This window comes from Montipora capricornis, chromosome 12 (assembly GCF_036669925.1).
Source record: "Montipora capricornis isolate CH-2021 chromosome 12, ASM3666992v2, whole genome shotgun sequence".
Lineage (NCBI taxonomy): Eukaryota > Metazoa > Cnidaria > Anthozoa > Scleractinia > Acroporidae > Montipora > Montipora capricornis.
In genome coordinates this window covers 15,246,819-15,269,856 of record NC_090894.1, presented here as the reverse complement: position 1 = coordinate 15,269,856, position 23,038 = coordinate 15,246,819, and the positions used below count along the sequence as shown (strand labels likewise).

The following is a 23,038-nucleotide window of genomic DNA, read 5'->3' as shown; positions in this document are numbered from 1 at the left end:
CACTATTAAAATTAATACCAACCCAGGCTTGAATTTGGGAAGTCAAAAAAGCCTTAACCTTGTAATCTTATGCTGATGAAATGCAAAAACATGGTGAATTTTAAAAGCTAAAAATCTTGTGGAAACTTATTAAGAAAAAAAGACTGCAATAATTTTAGTTTCCTGTTTTTCAGGATTAGCTATTATCAGCTTGGCCTAAAACTAATAACAATAATAATATTGCCACTTTCTTATGGCTATCCCCAAACAAGAGCAAAACCTGAGTGGTATCAAGGGTGATATAAAGCCAAATATCAAGAATGAAAATCTAAGACCCTTCTAGAAGAACATCCATAGAATAATAATTATTATTTTAATCCAGATTTATCCCAAAAAATGCACTTCTAGAAAGTAATAAAATTATTAATATAAATATGAGATGCCTGTAGGTTCATAAGTGGTTAAACATTGGTAGAAAAACCCTGGCTTCATTTTATGGTAACAAAAACAATACTAACTTTTTTTTCCTTCCGACTCAACATGTTAAAAGGACCCAAAGTGCAATATTACAGCACACTGGAGTGTTTTGTATATTGTACAAATGATTGATGAGGAAAACAATTTGAGTACAAGAGGTAAACAAGTGAAAGAAAACAAGCTACAGTCATAGACAAAACTGTTGGGAAGGTCAGCACTTTTGGCGTCTCCCCTCCCCCCTCATTCAATGTTGTGCCAAATTGAATGGTCTTAGTGGAAAATTGGTGAGTTACCTTCCAATATTGAATAGGGGGAGAGGGGGTTATTTAAGAGAAGGTGAGACTATTTCTTTTGCGCTTTAACAGAAGCAGGTTGAAATACAGCTCGGTGCAGTTCATACATAACCTTCCCAACTACTTTGGTCTATGATTATAGCATTTGATCATCTTTTATAGAAAAGAAATTAACAACACCACCAAGGTAGTATTGGACGACTGAAGCCCAATTTTTGCAACTCAAAATAATAATTATTTAGCTGAAATATTAAAGTTTTAACACAAAATACAGACAACAGAATAATTAAATATGAAGATTAATAAACGTCATCCGAAAAAATCCTTTTTCAAGTTCGGATAAAAATTAATATCAAATATTTAGAGCAAAAGGAACGAATGGAAAAACTTTTATTTGCAAAGCTGTGCTTTCAATCAGCTTAATACTATCTAGTCACCGAGGCAAAACCTGCGATCGAATTGACACAATGACTATTAAATCACGATCGAATTGTCATCAAAAACAAAAACTAGGTGTTTATCTTCTAACAGATCTGTCGGCAGAATGGCTCATGTGGCAAACACATGAGGTGAAAGAAGGGAAAGAGAATGTATTTGTCAAATAAAGACAAACTCGTGAAGAAACATCTTAAGCATTTGAACTTTGCTCCAAGTGTAATTAACTGAATTCACGATCAACATGGCAGGTTGTGGCACAAGTTGAAGAAAGTGTTTAACTCTTCTGTCAGCTTGATTTACAAAAAGCGATTAAAAAACCAAGACAATGAAACGAATGCATCGTCTGGGGAGACCGTATCAATTAAAGTTGACCAGTGAAGCAGTTTGCGGCAACCTTTTTTTCGTACTGAACCAATATTTTGTACGTTCTAGATGTCACGCCAAGGACCTCACAAATCAACAAGACGCAGGTATTTTTCTAAGCATCACAGCAACTTCATATTTCAAAGAATACGACACATGTTCATGCAATCAGTACACTTGGCAGCTTCGAGACATTAGCCTCTGGGGCTTCACACGACGTTCACAAAGTGGTCGAAGGTGGTATAAAAAAAAAAATTCTACTGTCGATTACGATTTATCGCGCGTCATGCAGTTCTCTTCCCCACTTCAAGCTGACACGTGCAGATAGACAAAACAAAAAGTTAAATAGTCTTTAGAAAATATAGCTGGAGCTAACAAAACGGCTATCACACCGATATTGAAGCGCCACCTAATCTGCCGGTTCTTGAGATACTTACAAAATCTTGCCTTAACTACAAGAAAGATATTTGCACAAAGTTTATGGCGAGTTTTATTTCGTATCGTAGAGAGCTTAAAAGTTGAATTATCTTTCGATGAGTCAATTTACACCAAATAATACATTTCAAAAACGGTGTTAAAAAGGTCTCCACCGATCGCTGAAGCAAATGAAACAAAAATGACCGCACGCTCATATTAATGTAAGCTTAAATCACTTACCTTGGTATTAAATATTGATGTTTTTTGGCCCTCCATTTGAATAATACATTTCGATCCTAGCTCTATCTCCCTATGACATAAGAAAAGAAAAACTATTGAATTATTGTTCACTTCAAAGCTAAACCGTACCAATTTTGTTATTTCTTTCGAATTCGTTGAGGCGTGGATGGAAAATCAAGAATATATTTCACCTGTTGTTAAGGGGTCGAGCACGCACTGCTACTTTCAACGAAGCCATCCCGATTTCCGAAGAAAGCGACAAATTCTGCCTTCAGTGGCCAAAATGAAGTGTACGTCTGCTCGCAGGAAGTGGTTATTTGTCTATTCACGAAAAGCACGGTCATCAGTAGCTTGATACGTTTCCGCCCAAAAGACCATTTTTGGGCTCAGAATTTGAAACAAGACTGTTAAATCAATCTAAATTTTCTGGTGACTTTCTCCGTTTCTTCAGTTCGGCTCTCTTGAATAAAGGCCCTCGAAAAGTCGATGTTCATCGGCTTAGAGCCTTGAAGCCTCTCTTGATATCGTTCGTCGAAAAAGTGGGATTCCAAAATACAAAGAGCTCCTTTGGTTGTACTGGGTGGTTTTCTGAGACTGTCAGGAAATGACGAGTAGCGCCTCACTCGCTTTCATTCCAGCAGAAATCTGAAACGCAAATGATAGAGATTCTACTTCTATCAAGGCGAGTTGTATAGAGTTTCTGAAAGTGCAAAATTACAAAGACACTTGTGAATATTCAAATGAAAGATGCCACAAAACAAATTGTTGGCGTTCTGCCAATCACAGCAAGTATATACAAAGCCCATGACCAATCAAAACAGCCTCCTTGTGAAGGTTTGATTCACATGGGAAAGCCCGCCAATTTCTTCAAAATTTTGGCTTTGAACCGTAAAGAACAGAATAAGGAAGGCTAACGTGACACTTACGTTCAAACGCTTCCTTCGTTTAAACGGGAGTCCATCATCCATGACGGACTCTTGGTTTATATCCGAAATTCTGTCATTCAAAACATTTCCACATAAGAAAAAAATACCGAAATCTTGTTTAATGATGTGTACTTACGTAATCAAGTCTTTTCCAAGGAAAAGTTTGTACCGAAAACGAAATTAAGAGTACGTGATTATGTTTAAAAAGTACGAAAGAAAACGAAAATTTTCAACATTTCAACAATGGATTCTGTCAGGAAATCTAAGGCATGAGAAATAGCTTAATTTTCACAGCTGCATTATTTTAATGAATAACATTTGTATTGATTGCCCAATTTTCTTGTTGCCCAAGGTGAGCTCCTGTTTCTTGTAAAATCCACTCTTCGTTTTGGCACTCTCTTCACTTTAAGATAAAGTTTCTTTATGACTTCAATCACCGGCCTGTAAAACATTGAATTTTCGGACTAGAGTATTCGAACCGCTCCAGTGAATGGTGCTTGAATAAAATTATACGAAACTTGCAAGAAGGATAAGACATTATTTCTGAGATACGCATGAACACAGAAAAATACAGAAGGCCAGTTCGTGTGTGGTTCCAGCAAATTCTCTACACATAATACGTGATTTCGTTTTGTATATTATATTTCGCACTATGGCTATGTTCGCTTAACTTGAGTATTTAAATTAATATAATCTCTCACAATTTTCTTTTTCTTTTTTTTATTCTAAATATTGAGTAATAGGCTAAGTATCTTCCTCTAATCGTAAATCTCGCTTCTTTAATTGTACACAATTAGTCTTAGTTTTGTCATTGTATTTTCGTTTCTCTTGTTTTACCTGTTAGTTATTGTAAGTTGCTTTTTCATCTGTAAGGTTGAATTGTTGTGATTTGTCATGCGTGAAAGCCACTGTTCGCCTCGAATATATAGCTGTAGCTAACTGTGGGAAGTGCTTATTTTACTTTGTATGTCCTTAAGCCTTTAATAGACTTGAACTTGACTTGAAATTTTTTACGAAACTGAGAAAGATCCTTGAAATAGGCTACTTTGAACGCGGAAGTGTAAAAGAAAACAATGACAAAGGGATTCAGACCTTTTCTTGATCAGAAAACTACGTTTTCTGGTTACAGCGGACGATTTTCCTTGTCTTGTGTCATTTCTGAAGCTTTCTTTCCTTCCATTTTCCGCGACAAAAATAATATACTTTGGCAGGTGTGTAAATCAGTGGCTCCACCTTCAAGTGCTTCCGTGTTTTCTCGTGTTAAAAAGCTATCAAACCAAATTTCCCTCGTGTCATTGTTTATTTTCCTGGTATCTTTGATTCCGGAATTACAATGTGAGAATGAATTTTACATGTAATATTAACATAAATAACTATATAAGCAGCTGACTTGACAACAAAAGATTTCTTCGCACATGTTCTTTAGTTATTCACGTTGTGTACCATCCAATTGTTTCGAAACTTGTATATTAACTTAATATTCAAATTCACTCTCACAATGTTACTGACAATGAGCGGCAAGTGGTTCTGTCGAAACATGTTTTCAAAACTTCAAAGTGTCGTCTTTTTCTCAAAACATATTACATTTAGTAAGTGTAACAGACATGAAATCAAAAGTGACAGATTGAGAAATGAAGATATCTTCCAATAAAAATAAATTACACGCTGGTGAAACTGAGTATTAGAAAGCTTCAACCGGCGGCAACCGGAAGAGAAAATTTCGCGTGCAAGGACAGTGGTGTCTCCCAGATTTTTGTCTTAATCATCTCAAATGGAGAAAAGATACATAGCAATGTAAATGTGGTTGTGTGAAAGCAAGGAAAAATAACTCACTTCCGGTTGCCGTCCGCGTGCTTAAGCTTGATAGTCCGAAAATGGCAAATTTTGTTAACATTTTTTAAACAGCCTATGGCCTGTTTTTAAAGTCAATAGTACTGGATAGCCCTCAAAGAATAATTTCCAACAAGTTCTTGGCAAATACCCTACATTCCTGATAAACCACACCCCCTCAAAAAACCACACCCATTTCCGCAAATCAAATTATGGGGTAACTAGTAAACACAATATCTCCAGTATGCTTCATAGTGAATAACTGAGATTTAGCACACTGGTAACTGATGTCCAGAGCTGTGCAATGAACTAGGATTATAAACTTACTATGAAATGATTGCGATTAACACTCTCTTCAAAAAGTGAAAAAAAAATGCGCATGAAGTCCTTGGACGAAAAATAGCATAAATCATAACAGATTGCTCAAAAGCTTAATGTTTTAGTTCATTGCATAGCTCTATTCATACTTAACATTGTGTGAAAATTTTGTGTGATTATTCCAAATATTCTTTGAGACATTACGTTTCATGCCCAAGTAAGCCTCCGATACGGAATTTAAGAAAAATAAAATGAGTGTAAAAGATGAGCAGTACAATTTGAATCAAAGTTAGGTCTTAAAAGGCTCCAGCTTCATAGTGTGGCCCTTCAAGTGCCTCTAAAGTCTCAGTGTATCCTTCCTAATTTTCTAATTTGCCTTCTTCTCTTCTTTGAATGCTCTGCACTCTTTTTGCGAGAATGGCGAGTTTTTTTGCAGGCATTCTTGCAGTGCACTCCCGGGTTGATTCCTAACTTTTAAAGGACTAAACTGATTGAGCCTGCACCATCATTTAGGTGTGAGACTGCTAGAAATACAGCAAGTTCAACAGTGTTCAAGCCAGAGTGGGTTTCTTTTGTTGCTCGTTGCCAAATAAGGGCATTGATGGCCTCGTTTTGATTCTGAGTCCCTCCATGGAGACAACGAGTGAGGAGGTTCCTGTCACTCAGATCTTCAAAGGTTTCATGGATGACATCAGCAACAGCCCTGGGAAGAGGATGGCTATGCTGGTAATCAGATGTTCCCAGGGCTAGATCCCTCTGATAGCCACACCAGGAATCCTCTCCATTTGGACAAAGGTCATGGTCAGGACTATCATCGGTTGACTGGGAGTGATGCCATATGGCCATGACAGCATTTTCCATGTTTTGAATGTTATGGGTGTTGTTTCTAATTGCCCTCCCATAGTAGACTTGAAGTTTGTCAATAGTGTTATTTGTTAGCCTTCCCGCTCCACCAATTGGCTTGCCATCATCAAGACGGGTTTGTCCCAGTCTCGTTTTCAGAGAGCGAGGACGTGAGCCAAGACGCTTTTGCACATGGCCAACACACTCCAGTTTCGTAACCTCCTTACCACCATAGACAGCTTCCTGAACAATAAGTTTGTGGCCTTTGCTATCACCATCTCCCAAACATTCAGTGTAGCGAACTGAATAGTTCTCGACTGGTCGCTGGAATATGGCCAATAACCCAGAGGCATCCATTCATCCAGAACTGCCCAGGTAATTAACCTCACAGAGATGCTGGTGTGCTTCCCACCAGTCCTGGAATTCTTGGGTACCTTCCTTACCCCCACATCCAGTACACTCCTTACAGTTCTTGGACATAACCTCTACATCAACCACTTTACCCGTGATTGTGGACAAGGCAGTGACAACTCCATATGAGGATGAATATCCTCTTTTCCTCCATGTGCATGTTTCCTCTATTAGATCATCAACTTTCAAATTCAGAATATACCCTTTTCCTTTGGCCGGACTGTGATCCAGCAGCAACAAAACTCGCAGATGAAAAGGCTTCAAAAGAAGGCCGTAAAATAAATCGAAATAAGCCTTTCGTTGTAGGAAGGGCTTGTGGAAAATAAAGAAACCGAGAAGTCTGAAAGAGACCGGGCTCAATTGGAGATGAATTGAGCTAACTGGTTTAGGACAGTCCCTTTCTGGTAGGGGGATATAAGCAATAATAAATGTTTTTTTTTTGCCATGAGGGTGGTAATCGAGGAAGAAGACCAGTGACAAAATATATTTTAAGCAATTCAAATTCCCCTAACGACCCAAGTTGGAATTTTGACAGTCTTTGCAAGAAACGACTTGAATCTGACGGGTATTAGAGAAAACCGGCCAACTGCATGAACGGTATGGGACAGACTAAGGAGGGCTAGGAACAAGTCAAACGCTTTACTACACTTTTCATTAATATGCAGACTTCGAAGTTCGAGTTTCAACCACGTGTTTCGCTTTTTACCGTCGCCAACGTTTTGAGAGACAGTTGGCGGTCAGTTGAAAAACAGATGCACACAAAATGAACCGAAGTATGAGCACTTCTTTAGTTGAAGTGAACTGAAGTGAAAGGTTGAAAATCTTTCACGGTTATTGAACCCGTGATCTTTGTTTGTGCTACCGGTATAGTGCTATAACAATTGAGCTATCACTCAAACTAAGAAGTGCTCACTTTGCGAGTTCATAATAAACCCGTAGTGGATGGGTATCTATAAAGTATACAGAATATGTGGAAGTCATATATTTGAATTGCGGAGACAACGTAAAACGTAGTTGTGATCCGTGCTTTAGCTAATCAAAAAGATAAATCAGTCACCCGTAAATCCGTTCACGACAGTTGAAAACGAAAACGTGATAAACTTCCGTTTTTGCAAGTTTATAAGGCAGAACAACTTCAGTTATCTGGACTATAGATCTATTAAAGGCCCAGCGTCACTAATGGAACTTGTACTATATGTTTCACAAGACTAAACATGGCCTAGTAAATTGCGCTTTCCTTATGACAAAAGGGAACATTGATGTTCATGATGATAGGCACGACTATGAATCCGCGGTTGGGTTGAAATATCGTGACATTTATATTCACATCACTTTAATAAGTAGGTAAAAATGTCGGAAAACATACATTCTAATCAGGAAGTGTTGCTGCACGCTGAGAAAGCTGTTTCCGTTCTCTTACCTGTATCCCAGGCGGTGATTGGCATGCTCCAATACTTCATTTGATATTACGTTAAGCCGGAAATTCGGATGCTTAATTATAAAAAAAAAGTACGTAAACCCGTTTCGGTAGAAAATTGCCGGAAGAATTTCTGCAGATTTTTTTCGTCACCAAACCCAACTTTATGACATACGAACCGTTTTGATCGAAGTATTTGGAAGGGAATCGTAATATCGATCAGCTGGTGAAAGTTTTAATTAAAAGATTGCTTACACACTTACAAAAGTTGTTAAAACCGGAAGTTAGAGGAAGGGATGAGAATGACATAGAACGTAGGAGCGTTGGCCAGGATTTCAACTCTTCAAATAAAGCATGCTTGGCACCAATTGAGCTCATCGAAGCGCAACAAAATGGCCGAGAGCACGCCATCTGACTTATAAACTCAAGCCTCGGGGAAATACTTCCTTTTCCGCGGTGATGCGCAAAAACAATAATCTACGTTGTATCGGCTCTTGCTTAAAATATTTAGTTTCTCAACTTGAAATTACGCCGATCAGATCAAGCCACTGATCCAACGTACACCGACAGGAAAATTGTCCACGGTTGCTTGCTTCAAAACTCTGCAATGATTTCGAAATAGTTCTGTATTACTCGCACTTTCCTATTCCATTTTGGCCGTTGTCTTCCTGATAACGGATTAAACCAACGCAGTCGGAGGTTATGTAAGGCCGCAGTTACACTTGTATTAAAGTTTTCCTTGACAACTTTATCTTTGCTAGCGTGAATTGTAAAACCTCCGACCAGAGGAGGATTGCAAATTTTTTATTTGTCAAAGTACCGGGAAAGAAGAGGAGAACTGGAGTGAATTACTTGGTATCCGCAAGTGATTGGCTAATTTGGGTCACATGGTTGTGGCGCGGTATTTTGTAAATCAAAATGGCGGCGAAAATGTTGTCTGTGTTTCGTGTTAATGGTGTGTGTAATCGTTAAGAAACTTTTGTTCTTCTTCTGTCACAGAACAATAATCTATTCGTGTTTGTCTAAGCCCAATCTTCCCGTAAGGATGCAGAATGAGAAAGTCAAAAGTGAGTCAAGCTACTCTATTTCAAAGTTGGGGACGTTCGACTTCGAACTCGTCAAATCCAAGAGGTCCGAATGGAGATGGTGTTGAAATCAACACTTCTCGACCTCAAAACAGTGGCTGCGGCGACACTGATCAAATTGTTGTTATAGACTTGGGAAATGAAGATGATGACGATGAATTGTTGGCTGCCGCGGAAGAAATCGCTCCCATTCACCTGAATGATAATGATTCTTCGGGGAATTTCTGGCAAACAAGTTCTTCGACGTCAAACTCCACATGCAAGCATGACGAAATTGAGACCATTCCAGGTTTTGATGTTGAAGCTGGGGATGTTTGGATATACCCCACAAATTATCCAGTCAGGAATTATCAGTTTGACATTGTAAAGCAAGCCCTGTTTAAGAACACCTTAGTTACTCTTCCAACTGGTTTAGGGAAGACCTTTATTGCAGCGGTAGTGATGTACAACTTTTATAGATGGTACCCGCAGGGTAAGGTTATATTTATGGCACCAACTAAGCCTCTAGTTGCTCAACAAATCGAAGCTTGCTTCAGTATTATGGGGATTCCGCAGTCTGACACTGCCGAGATGACAGGTAAGTCAGGACAGTTTTCATATTATATGAAATTTGCTTGTATTAGAATGACATTTTTTCGGGTAAAATTGAAGAGCTAGGCTATACTCTGCAAAACAAAAATATATAAAATTAGTTGAAGGTTTTGACAACAGTGAAGCTTTCATTCTTCACCTTTACCTAATGCCATACACATTTGAAGATGCAGTATTTGTAGGAGGAAAGAGGCTGGGAATAAAGTGTAGTCCAGGGCCCAAGTGCTGCCTGCCAACTGGGGGCTAGGTTGTGTCAGTGAGTGGCATATTGGCTATGCATGGAGCAAAGCTGCCCTGAGCAGTGTCTACCTGTGACAAGTTCTTAGAAGGTTCGGCCAGCAAGGGGAAGTGGATGTGCCACCGTTTCTCACCCAAGTTAGGGGCAACCAGGGCGGTGGGAGTGAAGGGTTGGTGCTGTCAACACTTGTCGGCTACCCATTTTTAACAGAAATGATAAAAGAATAGAAAATGATAACAAAGGTATCTATTGGAGTAGGAAGAACTACCTTTAGCAACAACAAAGCAAGAACCCTATTAGATCAGATGGGGAAGATGAGAAGGGAGACGCACTTAGCGGTCAAGAATATAATTTGGATTTCTCAGACAAGATATGCTAAAATATGCACACATGGCAAGCCATAGCTTTATCTGTCACCAAAACATCTAATTGGTTTAAATAAAAGGAGGGAGGAAAAACAAGTGTGTCTATTGGACGTGCAAGCAAAAACAAACAGTTGGAGCAATCCATAACGTGCAAAGGTGGATTAAGCTAAACATTACATACAGTTTATGATACAGCAGAAACAGCCATTAGACAAACGTACATCAATACTTACCTACCTTATTGTTGGACATAGGTGCAAAGGCTAAGTCTGCCTTAATGAGAGACTTCGTACTGGATATCAAAACTGGGGGTGCATCTAATATTTATTTCGTTTCTTGGCATAAGTGATCAAATCCTGGGCTTGAAATAACGGCCGGTCAACTGACAATGTCCCCTCAAAAACTGTGTTATGTCATGTCAAATCCTTGGATGACTGGACATTTTCTCTCGCCATTTACTCTTCAAAGGAAATTAATTTAAAGCAAGTAGTTCTAAATTAGGTTGTACATTATTTGCGTTTGTGAAAGAAAAAAAAGAAAAGAAAAAGAAAGCAAAGGAAAGATACGACCAGACCACCTTTGCCTATGGTAAAATTTTTGGTAGTTGCAAGTTCCTGCTTTGTCATCCATCAGTCATGAAATTAGCGCATCTTCCGGCTTAGCATGTCTATTGGTGTGTATGCTAATAATTCTTATAGTCCATGTGGAATTTGCTGCAAACAAATGTTGCAAACTAATGTGAGAAGTGAGACAAATGTCTCTTAAAGTGTCAGTACAATGGTCCGAGTTATTCTCTAATGAGAATTCAAACGTGTATCTCAAAACTTAAGGCCTTTCTTAAGGTGAAATTTAAAATATTAAACAATGAAGTTTGCATTTATACGACCTCTTGTTAATTCCTGAGTGAATCTTTTAAGTTAGGAATCTTGAGATTAACTGAACATTCTATTTATTTTTAAGTGACACAAACTTTTTTTAGATGAAAATCTACATATTCCCGAAAATAATCCCTTACTTAATTTTTGTATGTGATTCGCATTCATCTTGAACAGTTCATTACAGATTCCATTGTGTTACAAGTGCTTTTTTGATTGTGACGCTGCATCTTCAATAAAAGCTCACTAAATGTACTTGCTTCATATGCAAGCGTCATGCTGGGGGGGGAAGAAGCACTTTTTTTAAGAGTTGTGACGTAATGCATATTTGTCCGGACAAAATCGAGTTTTGTCCGGGCCAAAACAGATTTGACCAGACAACTTGACGGCGCTAGCCAGGAAATTATTTCAAGTTCTGAAATCCTCAAAGGATCTCTGATTTTTCAGCAGGGGTCAATGTCATTCCAGAGGAATAATATCATAATATAATTTCAGGCAACATGGCCCCTAACAAGCGTCAGTCGTTGTGGCAGAGTCGTCGTGTATTCTTTCTCACTCCTCAAGTTCTTCAAAATGATTTAAACCGTGGATCGTGTAGAGCTGAAGAGGTTGTACTTCTTGTGGCTGATGAAGCACATAAGGCTCTTGGAAATCATGCCTACTGCCAAGTAAGAAAAGGATAATGGTTACTTTGCATTAAAAACCTAAATATGTTCCTCTTGGTGCTTAAAGTTTTCCTGTATTGTTTCATAAAGGTTGTTCGGGAAATCGCGGGATATACCAGGAGTTTCAGAGTCCTCGCTCTCAGTGCCACACCTGGAGATGATCTGCAGGTAATTAAGTTTCATCTCTAAATGAGAACTCTTCCCTAGCTCACAAGGTGTTGAGATGGAGGTAGCAGTGTTCTAATCCAAGGGATGCTTGTTAAAAAAAAAAAAAATTGCATCCACATATGGCACCTTACTTAATACAAAAGGACAAAAAATCGAGTCTTTCCCAGTAAACATTTCGTTGAATGCACCGAACCGTACAGGCAAAATGGTGTATCTTCTTTGCAATTCATCTTTTATGGGATGACATCAGTGTTAGCTGTTACATTGGGGATTTACACACTGGTACTTGTTCTTAATTTCCTGTTATCCAGGCTGTCCAGCAAGTTATCACCAATCTTCTAATATCTCACATGGAGCTTCGTTCTGAAGAATCACCAGACATCCAACCATATACACACAACCGACTTGTTGAAAAGGTGGTTGTTTCCCTTGGAGATGATATTGCAAGAATTAAGGCATCATATTTGAGGGTATGCAAGCTTTACAGGAAAGGATTTACCTTTTCAAGTTCTGTTTTAATAAAAATTGCTGTTGGTGTCTTGAAGTAGTTAAGCTGCATGTAAGTGGAAGAAAAATATTTGAGAAGTCCAAGGGCTTCTAATGTGACCAGCGGTTCCTGGATGTCAATCTGTTGCCATGGCTTGCAATCCTGGTGTCCTAGCCTTCACACATAGCCACAGCATCAGTCTGCAATATCTAAGTAGTAATAGAGAAGAAAGGGAAGTGGTGATGTGGGGATTTTGGTTGCGGAGGGAAAGACACTCAAACAAACTTGGGAAATTTACTGAGATAAAAAAACCCTTCCATACTAAAACACTGCTGCAATGAAATTCCACAGGCATGCTCTGTGCATGTGGTAATTTTCAAGTTAAATCAATGTAACTATGTACCTTAATATTCTCTCCAGGTGTTAGAGTCTGTTGTGGGTCGGTTGTACTGCCAACAAGCTCTATGGCAAAGAGATCCTCAGAGAGTCACCAAATTCATGCTGTTGAGTGCAAGAGATCAATTTAGAAAGAGGATGAATGAGCAGGGAGGATTGGTAAGAAAGTCATTGTGTGATCTACCATCCTTGCAAAAACTCAGATTCACAATCACTTGTGTTGACAACTGATGCAACTTAGATGCAAATATTATGGGTAGAGATTGTTATAAGTATTTTATTAGTTCAAAAAGGAGAGTCAAAGGTGACCAAAAATAATGAATTATTGATTGCCTTTATTTTGAATCCCATACAGATCCACAGAAGATACTCTTATCTTATGTGTGAAATATTTAAGTACTTAGTATGCTGTCATTTGTGTGATCTGGGTATTGCATTACAGTTAAGCATCATCTTCATGAATTATCAACGAATTTGTTGTTCAAGGACCGTAACCAGCAGAGCCGCATTGAAGGTGACTTTGCTATGTGTATAAGCCTGTACCATGCTTATGAGCTGCTGCTGCAACATGGTATCTTGTCATTCTACAACTTCATCAAAGGCATCATGGATGGGACCAAAGGAATGCCTAGAGCAAAAACTGAAATCACCAAGAACTATGAGTTTTCACAGCTCATGGATGAACTGAGAGAAGAAATTGAGCCTCCAGTGGAAAGCAGCATTTCTGGCAATGACAGCCTCTTGTTCTCGCAGTTTTCTCCGAGAAGGCGTGCCCTCATGAATGTCCCAAAACCGAGCACAACTTTCAAAAGTCACCCCAAGCTGATGAAACTCAAAGAAATTGTTCTGGAACATTTTACAAAGTTTCAAGACATGGATGTTACTAACAAAAAGGGTGTGGCTACTCGTGTTATGATCTTCTCACAATACAGGGACAGTGTCAATGAGATAGCAGCCCTGTTGGCTCATCATAAGCCATTGGTTCGAGTTATGAGTTTCATTGGACAACAATCAACGGGAAAAAGTTCCAGGGGTCTTACACAAAAGGAGCAGCTCCAGGTATGATCAGGTCCCTGTAAAATCTCAGCTCTACATGGCATGGAAATAGGCCCATCTTCTTGTTAAGAAAAAAACAATCTCTTTAAAACTTGATTAAGCAAGATCGTCTGTTTTAGAGTAGTCCTGAGAAGTGCGGTTGTTGGTGACTTTATAGTTTCGACAGCTTGAGCGGAAGTCATTCGTGGAATCAAGTGTATGACTTCGGTTCAGGTTGTCGAAACGTCAATCAGTGTCACCAACGACAGTCCTTCCCAGGACTATCCTCACCCAGACGATCTTTCTTCATCGCGTTTTGATACCATTTGCTATTCAACACTATTTTTGTGTCATTATACTATAGGTAGCCAATGTCTCCCTTCTTTTCTATCAGTTGGAGTACCGTACATTATACAAGCGTCTATTTCTATAAGTTTAACTCACAAGCAGGGTCGTACTCATTAACGCACAAGGTGTGGTGTTAAATGAATCGTATACCTTGAGCTCAATCTAACCCCTTGAATCCAAGACAGAACTATTGAAGGGAACTTGAGGATGCAAAGAAACCCCGAAAATTACATTAGCGCGTTAGCGCTGAAATAGATCTATTTTGGAAAGTGGTGCACAGAAGGGAAAATCTGCTATTTTCCTGGGTGGAAATTGTAAATTGTTAGATCATCATTGCTCCATCGACTGACCCGCTTATTTTGACTCGATGTCCTATTTCGTGACTATGAAAAAAAAAAAAGAGCATAACAATAACTGTTGAAAAGACCACAGTTCTAAGGCTAAATAATCTCTTTGCAGTAAAAAATGGTTAGTGATTGCTGCCACCTCTCTCCACTGACTGTTGAAGCATACATGCGCAAAAACCAACGATGGTGTTGTGATGGCTGATTTATTTTTCCCCTTAGGTTGTGCAACGTTTTCGCCAAGGCGGATACAACACTCTTGTGGCCACTTGTGTTGGCGAGGAGGGACTGGACATCGGTGAAGTGGACTTGATTGTTTGCTTTGATGCGCATGCGTCACCTATTCGCTTGGTGCAGCGAATGGGGCGAACGGGACGCAAGAGAGATGGCCGAATAGTTATACTGGTCACTGAAGGCAAAGAAGACCAGGTATATGCATCAGCTGTATTAAAAGACCATTTTAATTTCTAAGATAGTTTTAAATGAGACGATGAATAATCAAGCAACTTCTCTTGCATTTATGTTTCAACGGAATAGAGCTGAATAGAGCAAGTCGGTTGATGAGTGTTACATAGCGCAACGTGTTGTTCCAATTTGTCTTGTTCTCCATGGTCACACGACGTTAAGGGGACATTTCCATGGGCTGTTGCCAGAAACTTTGTAGCAAAAGTCTAAGGAATGATGTTGCCCGCTCAGTTCGTGGCAACGTTTTGGGAATCAATTTGTATTTGAAGTACAGGTTACTGACGAAAGATTCGCTTTCAATCTTTCGTTTTGGGAAGCGTTAAGAAAAGTAGAACTAAGTTTTGTTTTTTGCTTGAACGCTTTTGGTGAATTTTGTTTTCATTTGTAGGTTTATCAGAGGAGCCAAAGAAGTAAGAAATCAATTCATAAAGCCGTGATGCAGGCGGCCAAGTCATTTGACCTTTACACAGAAAACCCACGAATGGTACCCCGACAGTTGACACCATCAGTCTTAAGAATGGAGATGACAGTTGGCCAATTCCAAGCTCAGAGGTGTTTTGGATCATTTTGTTGCTACTCTCGTGATTAGAATGTTTTGGCGAACTGAAAATCATGAGGAAACTGATTCGGCTGTCGTTTGTCATCGGTCCGATGATTGGGTCGGTCGGTCAGTCAGTCAGTCAGTCTGTGTGTCAGTCAGTCAGTCAGTCATTCATTCATTCAGTCATTCAGTCAGTCAGTCATTCAGTCAGTCAGTCAGTCAGTCAGTCAGTTAAATTAGTCAGTCAGTTAGTCGGTCTCTCGGTCACTTAGTGTGTTCGTCTGTAGGTCGATCATTCGATTGTAAGTTCGTTTTATTCAGTCACCAAGTTATTCAGTCACTCTGGGAAGTTCACGTTCTTGGACACATTCCTCCGCTCAGCGGATTGGTCTGTCGGCCAGTTGGTGGGTCAACCTTTCAGAAAGTCAGAAGTCTACTCTTATTCTTCAGCTTAGGATTCTTTCACGTCGATAACTGACCTTGTCGATCTTGCCGGCTAAGACCAAACTTTATTGCATGCTTCACTACCCGTCAAAACAGCAACAGCCTTTTTGCCGTAGATTATTTTCGTATGGACTAAATTGAAGATGATGTCTTTTTATATTTTCAGCAAAGGAAAAAAGAAGGCAAAACCCTCAGATGGCGCCAACATAACAAAGTTCACTTCCAAATCGGCGTCCAACACATCGAAGAAAAGTGACGGCTTCTTGACATACGAGGAACTAACGTATTGGCAGGAGCATTTCAAACTTCCGGATCACGAAGCCGGACTTTCACCACAACTCTCCGTGACAAAGAGATCCAGACGCTCTTTAGCTGAAGCTAAGAAACCTGTCACGCAAATGTCTTTGTCGGAGTGGCTTCCATGGCAAACCACTCTACACCCGGTGAATCTTGTCTCGCATTCTCGCCGTACGGAGCATTTAGTAGAACTTTTAGAGTTTACCGAGCTTCACGGCGCTCGCGATGGGGAAGACGGTGAAAGTTACGATCTGGAAATGATGTCTTTTTTGAATGAGGAGGACATCTTGAAACCTGGTGAACAGGACGGTGCAAATCTTGTGGATGATCCCAAGAGCACGAATGTTGACGATTTGGAGGAAGCCGGATGCGCTTCAAGTAAAATAGCAAAGAAAGGAAAAAGTACACGAAAGAAGCTTCTTGTGGATAAAGGGGAGATGGAGATCGGAACAAAAGATGGCAGGAAAACATCAAGAAAAGCATGTGAAGATGCTGTTGCAGATGCAACGAGGAACACAAAGGGAGCGAAGAAGAAGACCCCTTCAAGCAGAGCGCGCTGGAAGGAATATTTGAAACAATTTGATGACAAAGATGAAGATTTCGAGTCTGATGGTGGAAATGTTGACGGAAGGCCAAATGAAAACATTCGAGTCGAGAATGAATTCCAAAACCAGGAAAACGCAAAAGTAAAGAACGATTTTCCCGATGAGGGAGAAGCTTTCCAAATAGATGTCACAATGACAACACAGGACGATGAATGGGTGGAACAAGAGATACAACAACCAAATAAGTGGAATAACAATGTGAAAGAAAATGAACCAGAAGACGGAAATGTTTCCGAGGAAGGTTCGGGTGAAATCTCTGATTTGTTGCTGCCGCCAACTTCAGCACCACTCTTCCAAAATCTTAATCCGGGTTTTAATCCACAGTTGCTCGCAAACTTTGGATCAACAAGGGTCTCAATACCCACCCCTCCCTCGTTGGATAGTTTGGATAAGATCAGTTTGTCACCGGCGCTCGAAGATGTTCACGAGATGGACGTACAAACCGACTGGAACGCTCATGAAGAGTTTACAAAGACCGTACACGGGAAAGACAAGCCTTTTCCTACGATCTCAGCGGCACCAACGGCTTTTAGCCCTGCATGTGACTCGTTTGTAGAACCATTTTTGATGGCGGATTTTCTGGAAGAGGACGATTCGACAAACGCTGAAATAGAAGGCGAAGAAGGCGTCACTACAACAGCCAGTCGCTTCGATAAGAGGGATGGGTGCTCTCTGTTTTCAAAAAATCAGTCCTCAAACAACGGAGTCTGTCTTTCTACCACAGCGCATGGTAACAAAGAAAGCGACGAAAATCTATTGATGAAATGTAGTAAAATCAAGGGAGAAAAGAGTTTTACAAACCGCCGCGTGCGGGACTCGCGTGGAGGAGTGAAGAAACCGACTGACACGCGTGAAGTCACGGAAGACTACGAGATAGCAAGGAATGAAGCCTTGCATGCTGCCAATGGGGAAGATATGGAGGAGAAGGATTTTGGATTTGGTGTGTGGTGTGGCAGCCCTTCAATGGAAATTAATCAACGTGATGATGTGATGGATTCGATCGAGACCGATGCTGGCCTCGTTGAAGCGTTTTTCATTGATACGACAGATGACGAAGCTTTCACAAACCTGACTCTTGCTGACGAGGACGAAAGTGAAAGCAATGTTGTTGCTGAGAAAACAGTCACAGAAAATGTCAAGAAAGGTAGGATATCTTGCGAGGGAAACGATTTCGAACCAAGCACTGATGATACTAAGCTGCAATGCACAAAAACTGCTTTTGAGACGAGACTCGGAAAAGCAAACAAACGTGGCGATCAAACCAAAGTTTCAGTTGGAATTGGTCTTCAAGCGTCCATTAATAAGCTTGGCGTCTTTCAGCGCAAACCTACAGAACAAGCAACTCCTTCGTCCGTGGACTGTCACTTAACGAGAGACTCAGAATCAGAAACCAGGAGAAACCATGCATTTCTTAAAGAAATCAAACGAAGTCTAAATGAGGAGTCTGTACCAGCAGAAGCATTGAAAACTTTGCCGGCTCAAGTTACTCGGACGAGAGGTGAACACTCGAACGCTGTTATTGTTGATGACGATACAGATGTGTTGCATCAATTGAGAAATTCCGTAGCAGGACCGCCTGTGCAGGAAACTATGTCGCCCAGAAGGGAAAAAAGTTTCGGCTTAAGAGCAAAACAGTTTCCAAGTAAGTCGCGGGACGGGCTGTTGTCCCGAGAAGGAATAGCGGAGCTGCACGATCGGGCGAACGATCAAAATTTGACTGAAGTAAGAAAGAGAACAGAAGGGACAACTGAAAATAGTGATGCAGATGGGAGCAATACTGGTAGCAATGTTGAAAACACGAGGCAGACTGTTGGTACCAATGCTAGTGGTATTAGTGGCAATTTGAATGGAACTAACGTAAAAACGTCTGGTAACAATGATGTGGGAGACAATGTTTGTAGAGCGCAGTTACCAAACAATAAACTGAAACTTAGTAGGAAACGCAGTTCGGAGGCGAACAGCCAAGGTAATTGTAAAACTGTAAATCAAGCGAAGTCTCCAACTTTTCATGGTGCAAATGTTTTCAGCCTGAAATGTAGAGAACAAAGTGTTTGTGGTTCGAATGCAAAGGGATCTGATGCGAATTTCTCATTAAGGGACACTGAAAGCAGAGACTCAGGAAAGGCACTTGAACATCCGGTTCCTGTGGACACGCTCCCTAGTGGTTCTCATACGAAGGGACGAAACTTCTGCGGTGTAAACACAGGTGGCTCTCAAGTGAATTCTTCATCAAGGAACACTGAAATCAAGGGTCGATTAAAGGCACTTCAACATCCCGTTGCCACAAACGATACCCTTGAAGGCTCACATTTGTCGGTCCATTGTGAAGGAGCTTCCGCTAATCTTTCGAATTTACGAACTCTTAACGGGACAGTCGTAGCTGTCATGGAGAGCGACGATGAAGAAGATGATGAAGTCGTTATTCGGCCTGCTAAGAAGGCGATCCCTTTCAGAAAACGAGCTCTGTCAAGTCCGTGTACCCAAGAAGAATTCAAACGACCCGCAAATCCAGGACAACAGCATAATAACCCGCGTCGTCCTTTATCGTCAGACAGTGACGAAGACTTTGAAGTCAGTAGCTCGGGTGAGTGCTACTATTGCAGCTATATTGTTTGGGGGGGGGGGGGTAGGTGGGGGTGTAGAGGGAGGTGGATTTGCGTTGACCGTTTTAGAATGGGAAGGCTAAAAAAACCTGACAAGATAACGAAGTGTCAGGAGTCACTGTTCCTCCATTTCTCGTGCTCTAGTATATCATCTGGAGCCCTAAATGAGGACCCAAAGCAACCAACTTAATACAGTGGTTGGATTTCTTATGACGCCGCCATCTTGATTAATTGTGAGGAGAGCACCTTCCCTATTTCCCTATTGTTATAAGACAAAAGTTGAACACCGTTGCATGGGTTGTTGAGTTGACGTATTTACACGTAGTTGTCAAATGTGAAAGTTTGTTGGGTGGCCACGGTAAGGCGCGTTGCACTGTAAGACCAGAATAGTCGTAAAAGGTGTCAAGGGGACATATGAAATTTCTGGAGCTAACCTGATTATTGGAAACTTTGGTCAAAGTTCAACTTCGTTTAAATAGGTAGCGGCTTTTAGGACCAGTTTTACATGCAGCGGGATTGGGGTGGCGCCCATCTCTTCCTTTAAAAAATAAACAACACGGTAAAAGCCACAGGAAAGGGCCGGAGCGTTCGAGTACAGTCGCCTTCGACATAAGTCGACTTCTTTTCTTGTCTCATTAAGACCAGTGATCCAATTGCATTCTCTTTTTTCAACTTAATTTTCAGTGCAAAGTTGGTCAGAGCGGGCTAATCCCCATCAAGAAAAGCACCCAGACGCCCAAAAAAGAAAAGTTCTTGAAACTGGCGCCAAACGGCGCACTGACAAATCACTTGATTCTCTGATAAAGGTAGGTTGATCGCCATATCTCCTTCGTCATTCTACCAAGTACATGTTATCTGTAAAGCACTCTGAAGAAGCTTTGTAAAAATATTTCTTAAGAAAATGTGCTTTTTTGTATAAAGTTGTCTGGAAACAGCTCTAAGTCATTTTACGATGCGCAGGAATAAACCGCTCCTGCCCTAATCCAGATATGTCCAGAAATGCAAGTATGCGTCACGAAGTGTCCCCTTACTCTTCTCTCCAACTTCAACATACAGAAAATTTACGTCACAAAGTGTCCCCCAAATGCTTCTCTTCAAGTAAGGATAAACAGATACATTTGCCCGAAGCAAAAAATAACGCTAACCTTTACCCTTACCTTATTGTTAGAAATAGGCAGCGAAGGCTTAGACTTAAAGGGACACTTTGTGTTGAATTGCAAAATTGGGCCTGCATCGATTCTTATTACGTGTATCGGAGGCTTTCACGTGACATCATCGCCGCCATGTTGGTGGATGACAACAAAAGATCTCTTCAAGTGAAGCTATGATCTTCGCAGTTATGAACGCAATTTTACAATTGCGTAGAGAAGCCTGAAAAATTTAGGACTTCGATTCTCTACGCAATTGTAAAAATTGCGTTCATAACTGCGAAGATCATAGCTTCACTTGATTTTATATCCGCAGTTCTTATATGATTCATTTCATATACCATTTCATAAAAGATCTCTTATTAGTTTCTTTTGTTCGTCCACGAGAAGTCGTACATTTAACCAACTGATGTCAGTTTTTCATGCGTCTGTCCTGTTATTGATCATGAATTTCGTCATAACATTGTCAAAGTAGCTGTGGATCCACAAGGCGATAGCCGAGGGGATAGACTACTTTGACAATGTTATGACAAAATTCATTGTCAATAACAGGACAGACGCATGAAAAACTGACATCAATTTGTTTTTTTACAATAACAAAAAGGCAGAGGGGTCAAAATTAAGTCAAAACACGAGAAGAACGCGAGACAAAAATGCGAGAAACTTCAATCTGACGCGAGCAATATCGCGTCATTATCGCATAAATTATAAATTCATGTGTCTGTCCGCTTATTGACAATAAAAATTAGCCAATGAGGGCGCGAGAATTTTGCAGTCATTGTAAATTCTCCATTGGTATTGGTGTCTCTACAGGTTGGTTGAAAACGTCCTATTTCTGGACATAAGTGCCGTAATCACAAGGCTACGTTGTAAACTGATTATTAGGGAGCTTACGAAACGACGACACCGACGGCAACGAGGACGCTACAAAACAATAGGTTTAGTGAGCAAAAACAACGGCTCTGCGCGCTCTGCACGTGCGTTTTACATTTTGGTACATTTCTTTTCCGTCATCTCGTAAATGACGACGTGAAATGACCAAATTCAAGGTTCTGTGGAGGACGTTAGCACATGACGATGAATTTTCAGTTCCCTCTCTACCCTTCCAACCCACTCTTACCAGTTTAATTCCTCGACAAGTTACTACACATTTTTAACGCGAATCTACATGAAATAGTTTCGTAGTGATATGAATAACGCGAACTTGTATTTTTAAATGGAGTCCTCATAGCCGTCGTCGTCCTCGTTTCGTAAGCCCGTGCAATCTTGTTATCGCTTTCAATTATTAATAACTACGAAAACAAAAACAAAAAAACAGCACAGCTATACAAACACCTACGACTCTATTAAGATTACAGAAAGAAAAAATGGCACATCCGGCTATAAATGAACATTGAAAGGGCTCTGTTTTGATTATTAACAGGGGATTATTACATTTTTTGCCTCCTTAGCACAAGGCTATTGCATTCATGATGAGCTATTTCTGAAAATTTGATTCCGATAGAGCGAGTTTCAATCGAGTGTCGTAAAACCAAAACCAAAGTAATTACTTTGGCCAATCAAAAAGGATGGAGACAATCCAATAAACCAATCAAAACTCAAAGTCATTACACGTAGCCGACACAAAGCGCGGGAAAATGTGCACGCGCGAGCCAGGCTTGGTTTTGGTTTCACTTCTGATTGGTTGAAAAAGTGGCGCGAGAACTTTGAACCAATCACTGAATGAAGTAATCATAAACCAAAGCAATTCGCTAATTACTTTCGACACTCAATTGAAAACCGCTCTATGCCAGATAATCTCTTAGCAATGATTCTTTGAAAATTTGGAAATTTTAGAAAGAATGGATGAGATCATTAGCGCTTTTGCCACCCAAGTTTTTTTGCAGTTTTAATGGCTAATAACTGGCTCGTTATAAAAGCTAAAAGGCTAAAGATTGAAGATTTAACTAAGTTTAACAAGTTCTTTTTACCTTTTGAAGTCAATTTGTAAATAGCATGAAGATGCTTTCTGTGGGAAAACTCGTATGTTAATGAAACAAAATGCAGACAATGATGTCAGCAAAGATTGCCTTATAAAGCTGCTTACTGATACAATGTTTACGTGAATTTGTCAGTCTTGCATCTCATTTATTTACTCTTTTAGAGAAACAACAACAGGGCTCAGAAAGATTATTTCGTGGACGACGAAGCCGAATTATCAGGCAGCGATGTTAACTGCTTTTCATCTGACGAAGACGAGGATGAAGAAGGGAATGAAATGGACAGTTTTATCGACGACTCGACCCAGCTTACACAAAGGACCCCTTCCACCACGAAACCGAAGCATACCAGTTCACCTGCAGACATGATGGCGGTTTACCGACAGTCGCTTCGAAGTCCTCTTTGT

At 40.2% G+C, this 23,038-nt stretch overlaps 2 protein-coding genes and 1 pseudogene across 2 annotated transcripts in view; 1 reads left to right on the top strand and 2 right to left on the bottom strand.

Moving 5' to 3' along the window:
* LOC138026288 (kinesin-like protein KIF16B) overlaps positions 1-2,961 on the bottom strand; it is a 50,541-nt gene extending 47,580 nt beyond the window's left edge. Inside the window, exons 1-2 of the mRNA XM_068873569.1 lie at positions 2,399-2,961; positions 2,208-2,277 (exon numbers count right to left, since the gene is read on the bottom strand). Of these exons, the coding sequence (XP_068729670.1) occupies positions 2,208-2,277; positions 2,399-2,445 (117 nt within the window). The 5' untranslated portion in view covers positions 2,446-2,961. The remainder of the gene's footprint in view (positions 1-2,207; positions 2,278-2,398) is intronic.
* A 2,794-nt stretch (positions 2,962-5,755) lies between these two features.
* On the bottom strand, positions 5,756-7,980 carry LOC138025474 (uncharacterized; annotated as a pseudogene).
* Positions 7,981-8,883: 903 nt separating this feature from the next.
* LOC138027917 (Fanconi anemia group M protein-like) overlaps positions 8,884-23,038 on the top strand; it is a 22,361-nt gene continuing 8,206 nt past the window's right edge. Inside the window, exons 1-11 of the mRNA XM_068875535.1 lie at positions 8,884-9,614; positions 11,602-11,774; positions 11,862-11,939; positions 12,251-12,409; positions 12,847-12,981; positions 13,309-13,881; positions 14,772-14,978; positions 15,403-15,566; positions 16,166-19,485; positions 20,189-20,310; positions 22,796-23,038. The exon at positions 22,796-23,038 is cut by the window's right edge and continues 698 nt beyond it. Of these exons, the coding sequence (XP_068731636.1) occupies positions 9,005-9,614; positions 11,602-11,774; positions 11,862-11,939; positions 12,251-12,409; positions 12,847-12,981; positions 13,309-13,881; positions 14,772-14,978; positions 15,403-15,566; positions 16,166-19,485; positions 20,189-20,310; positions 22,796-23,038 (5,784 nt within the window). The 5' untranslated portion in view covers positions 8,884-9,004. The remainder of the gene's footprint in view (positions 9,615-11,601; positions 11,775-11,861; positions 11,940-12,250; positions 12,410-12,846; positions 12,982-13,308; positions 13,882-14,771; positions 14,979-15,402; positions 15,567-16,165; positions 19,486-20,188; positions 20,311-22,795) is intronic.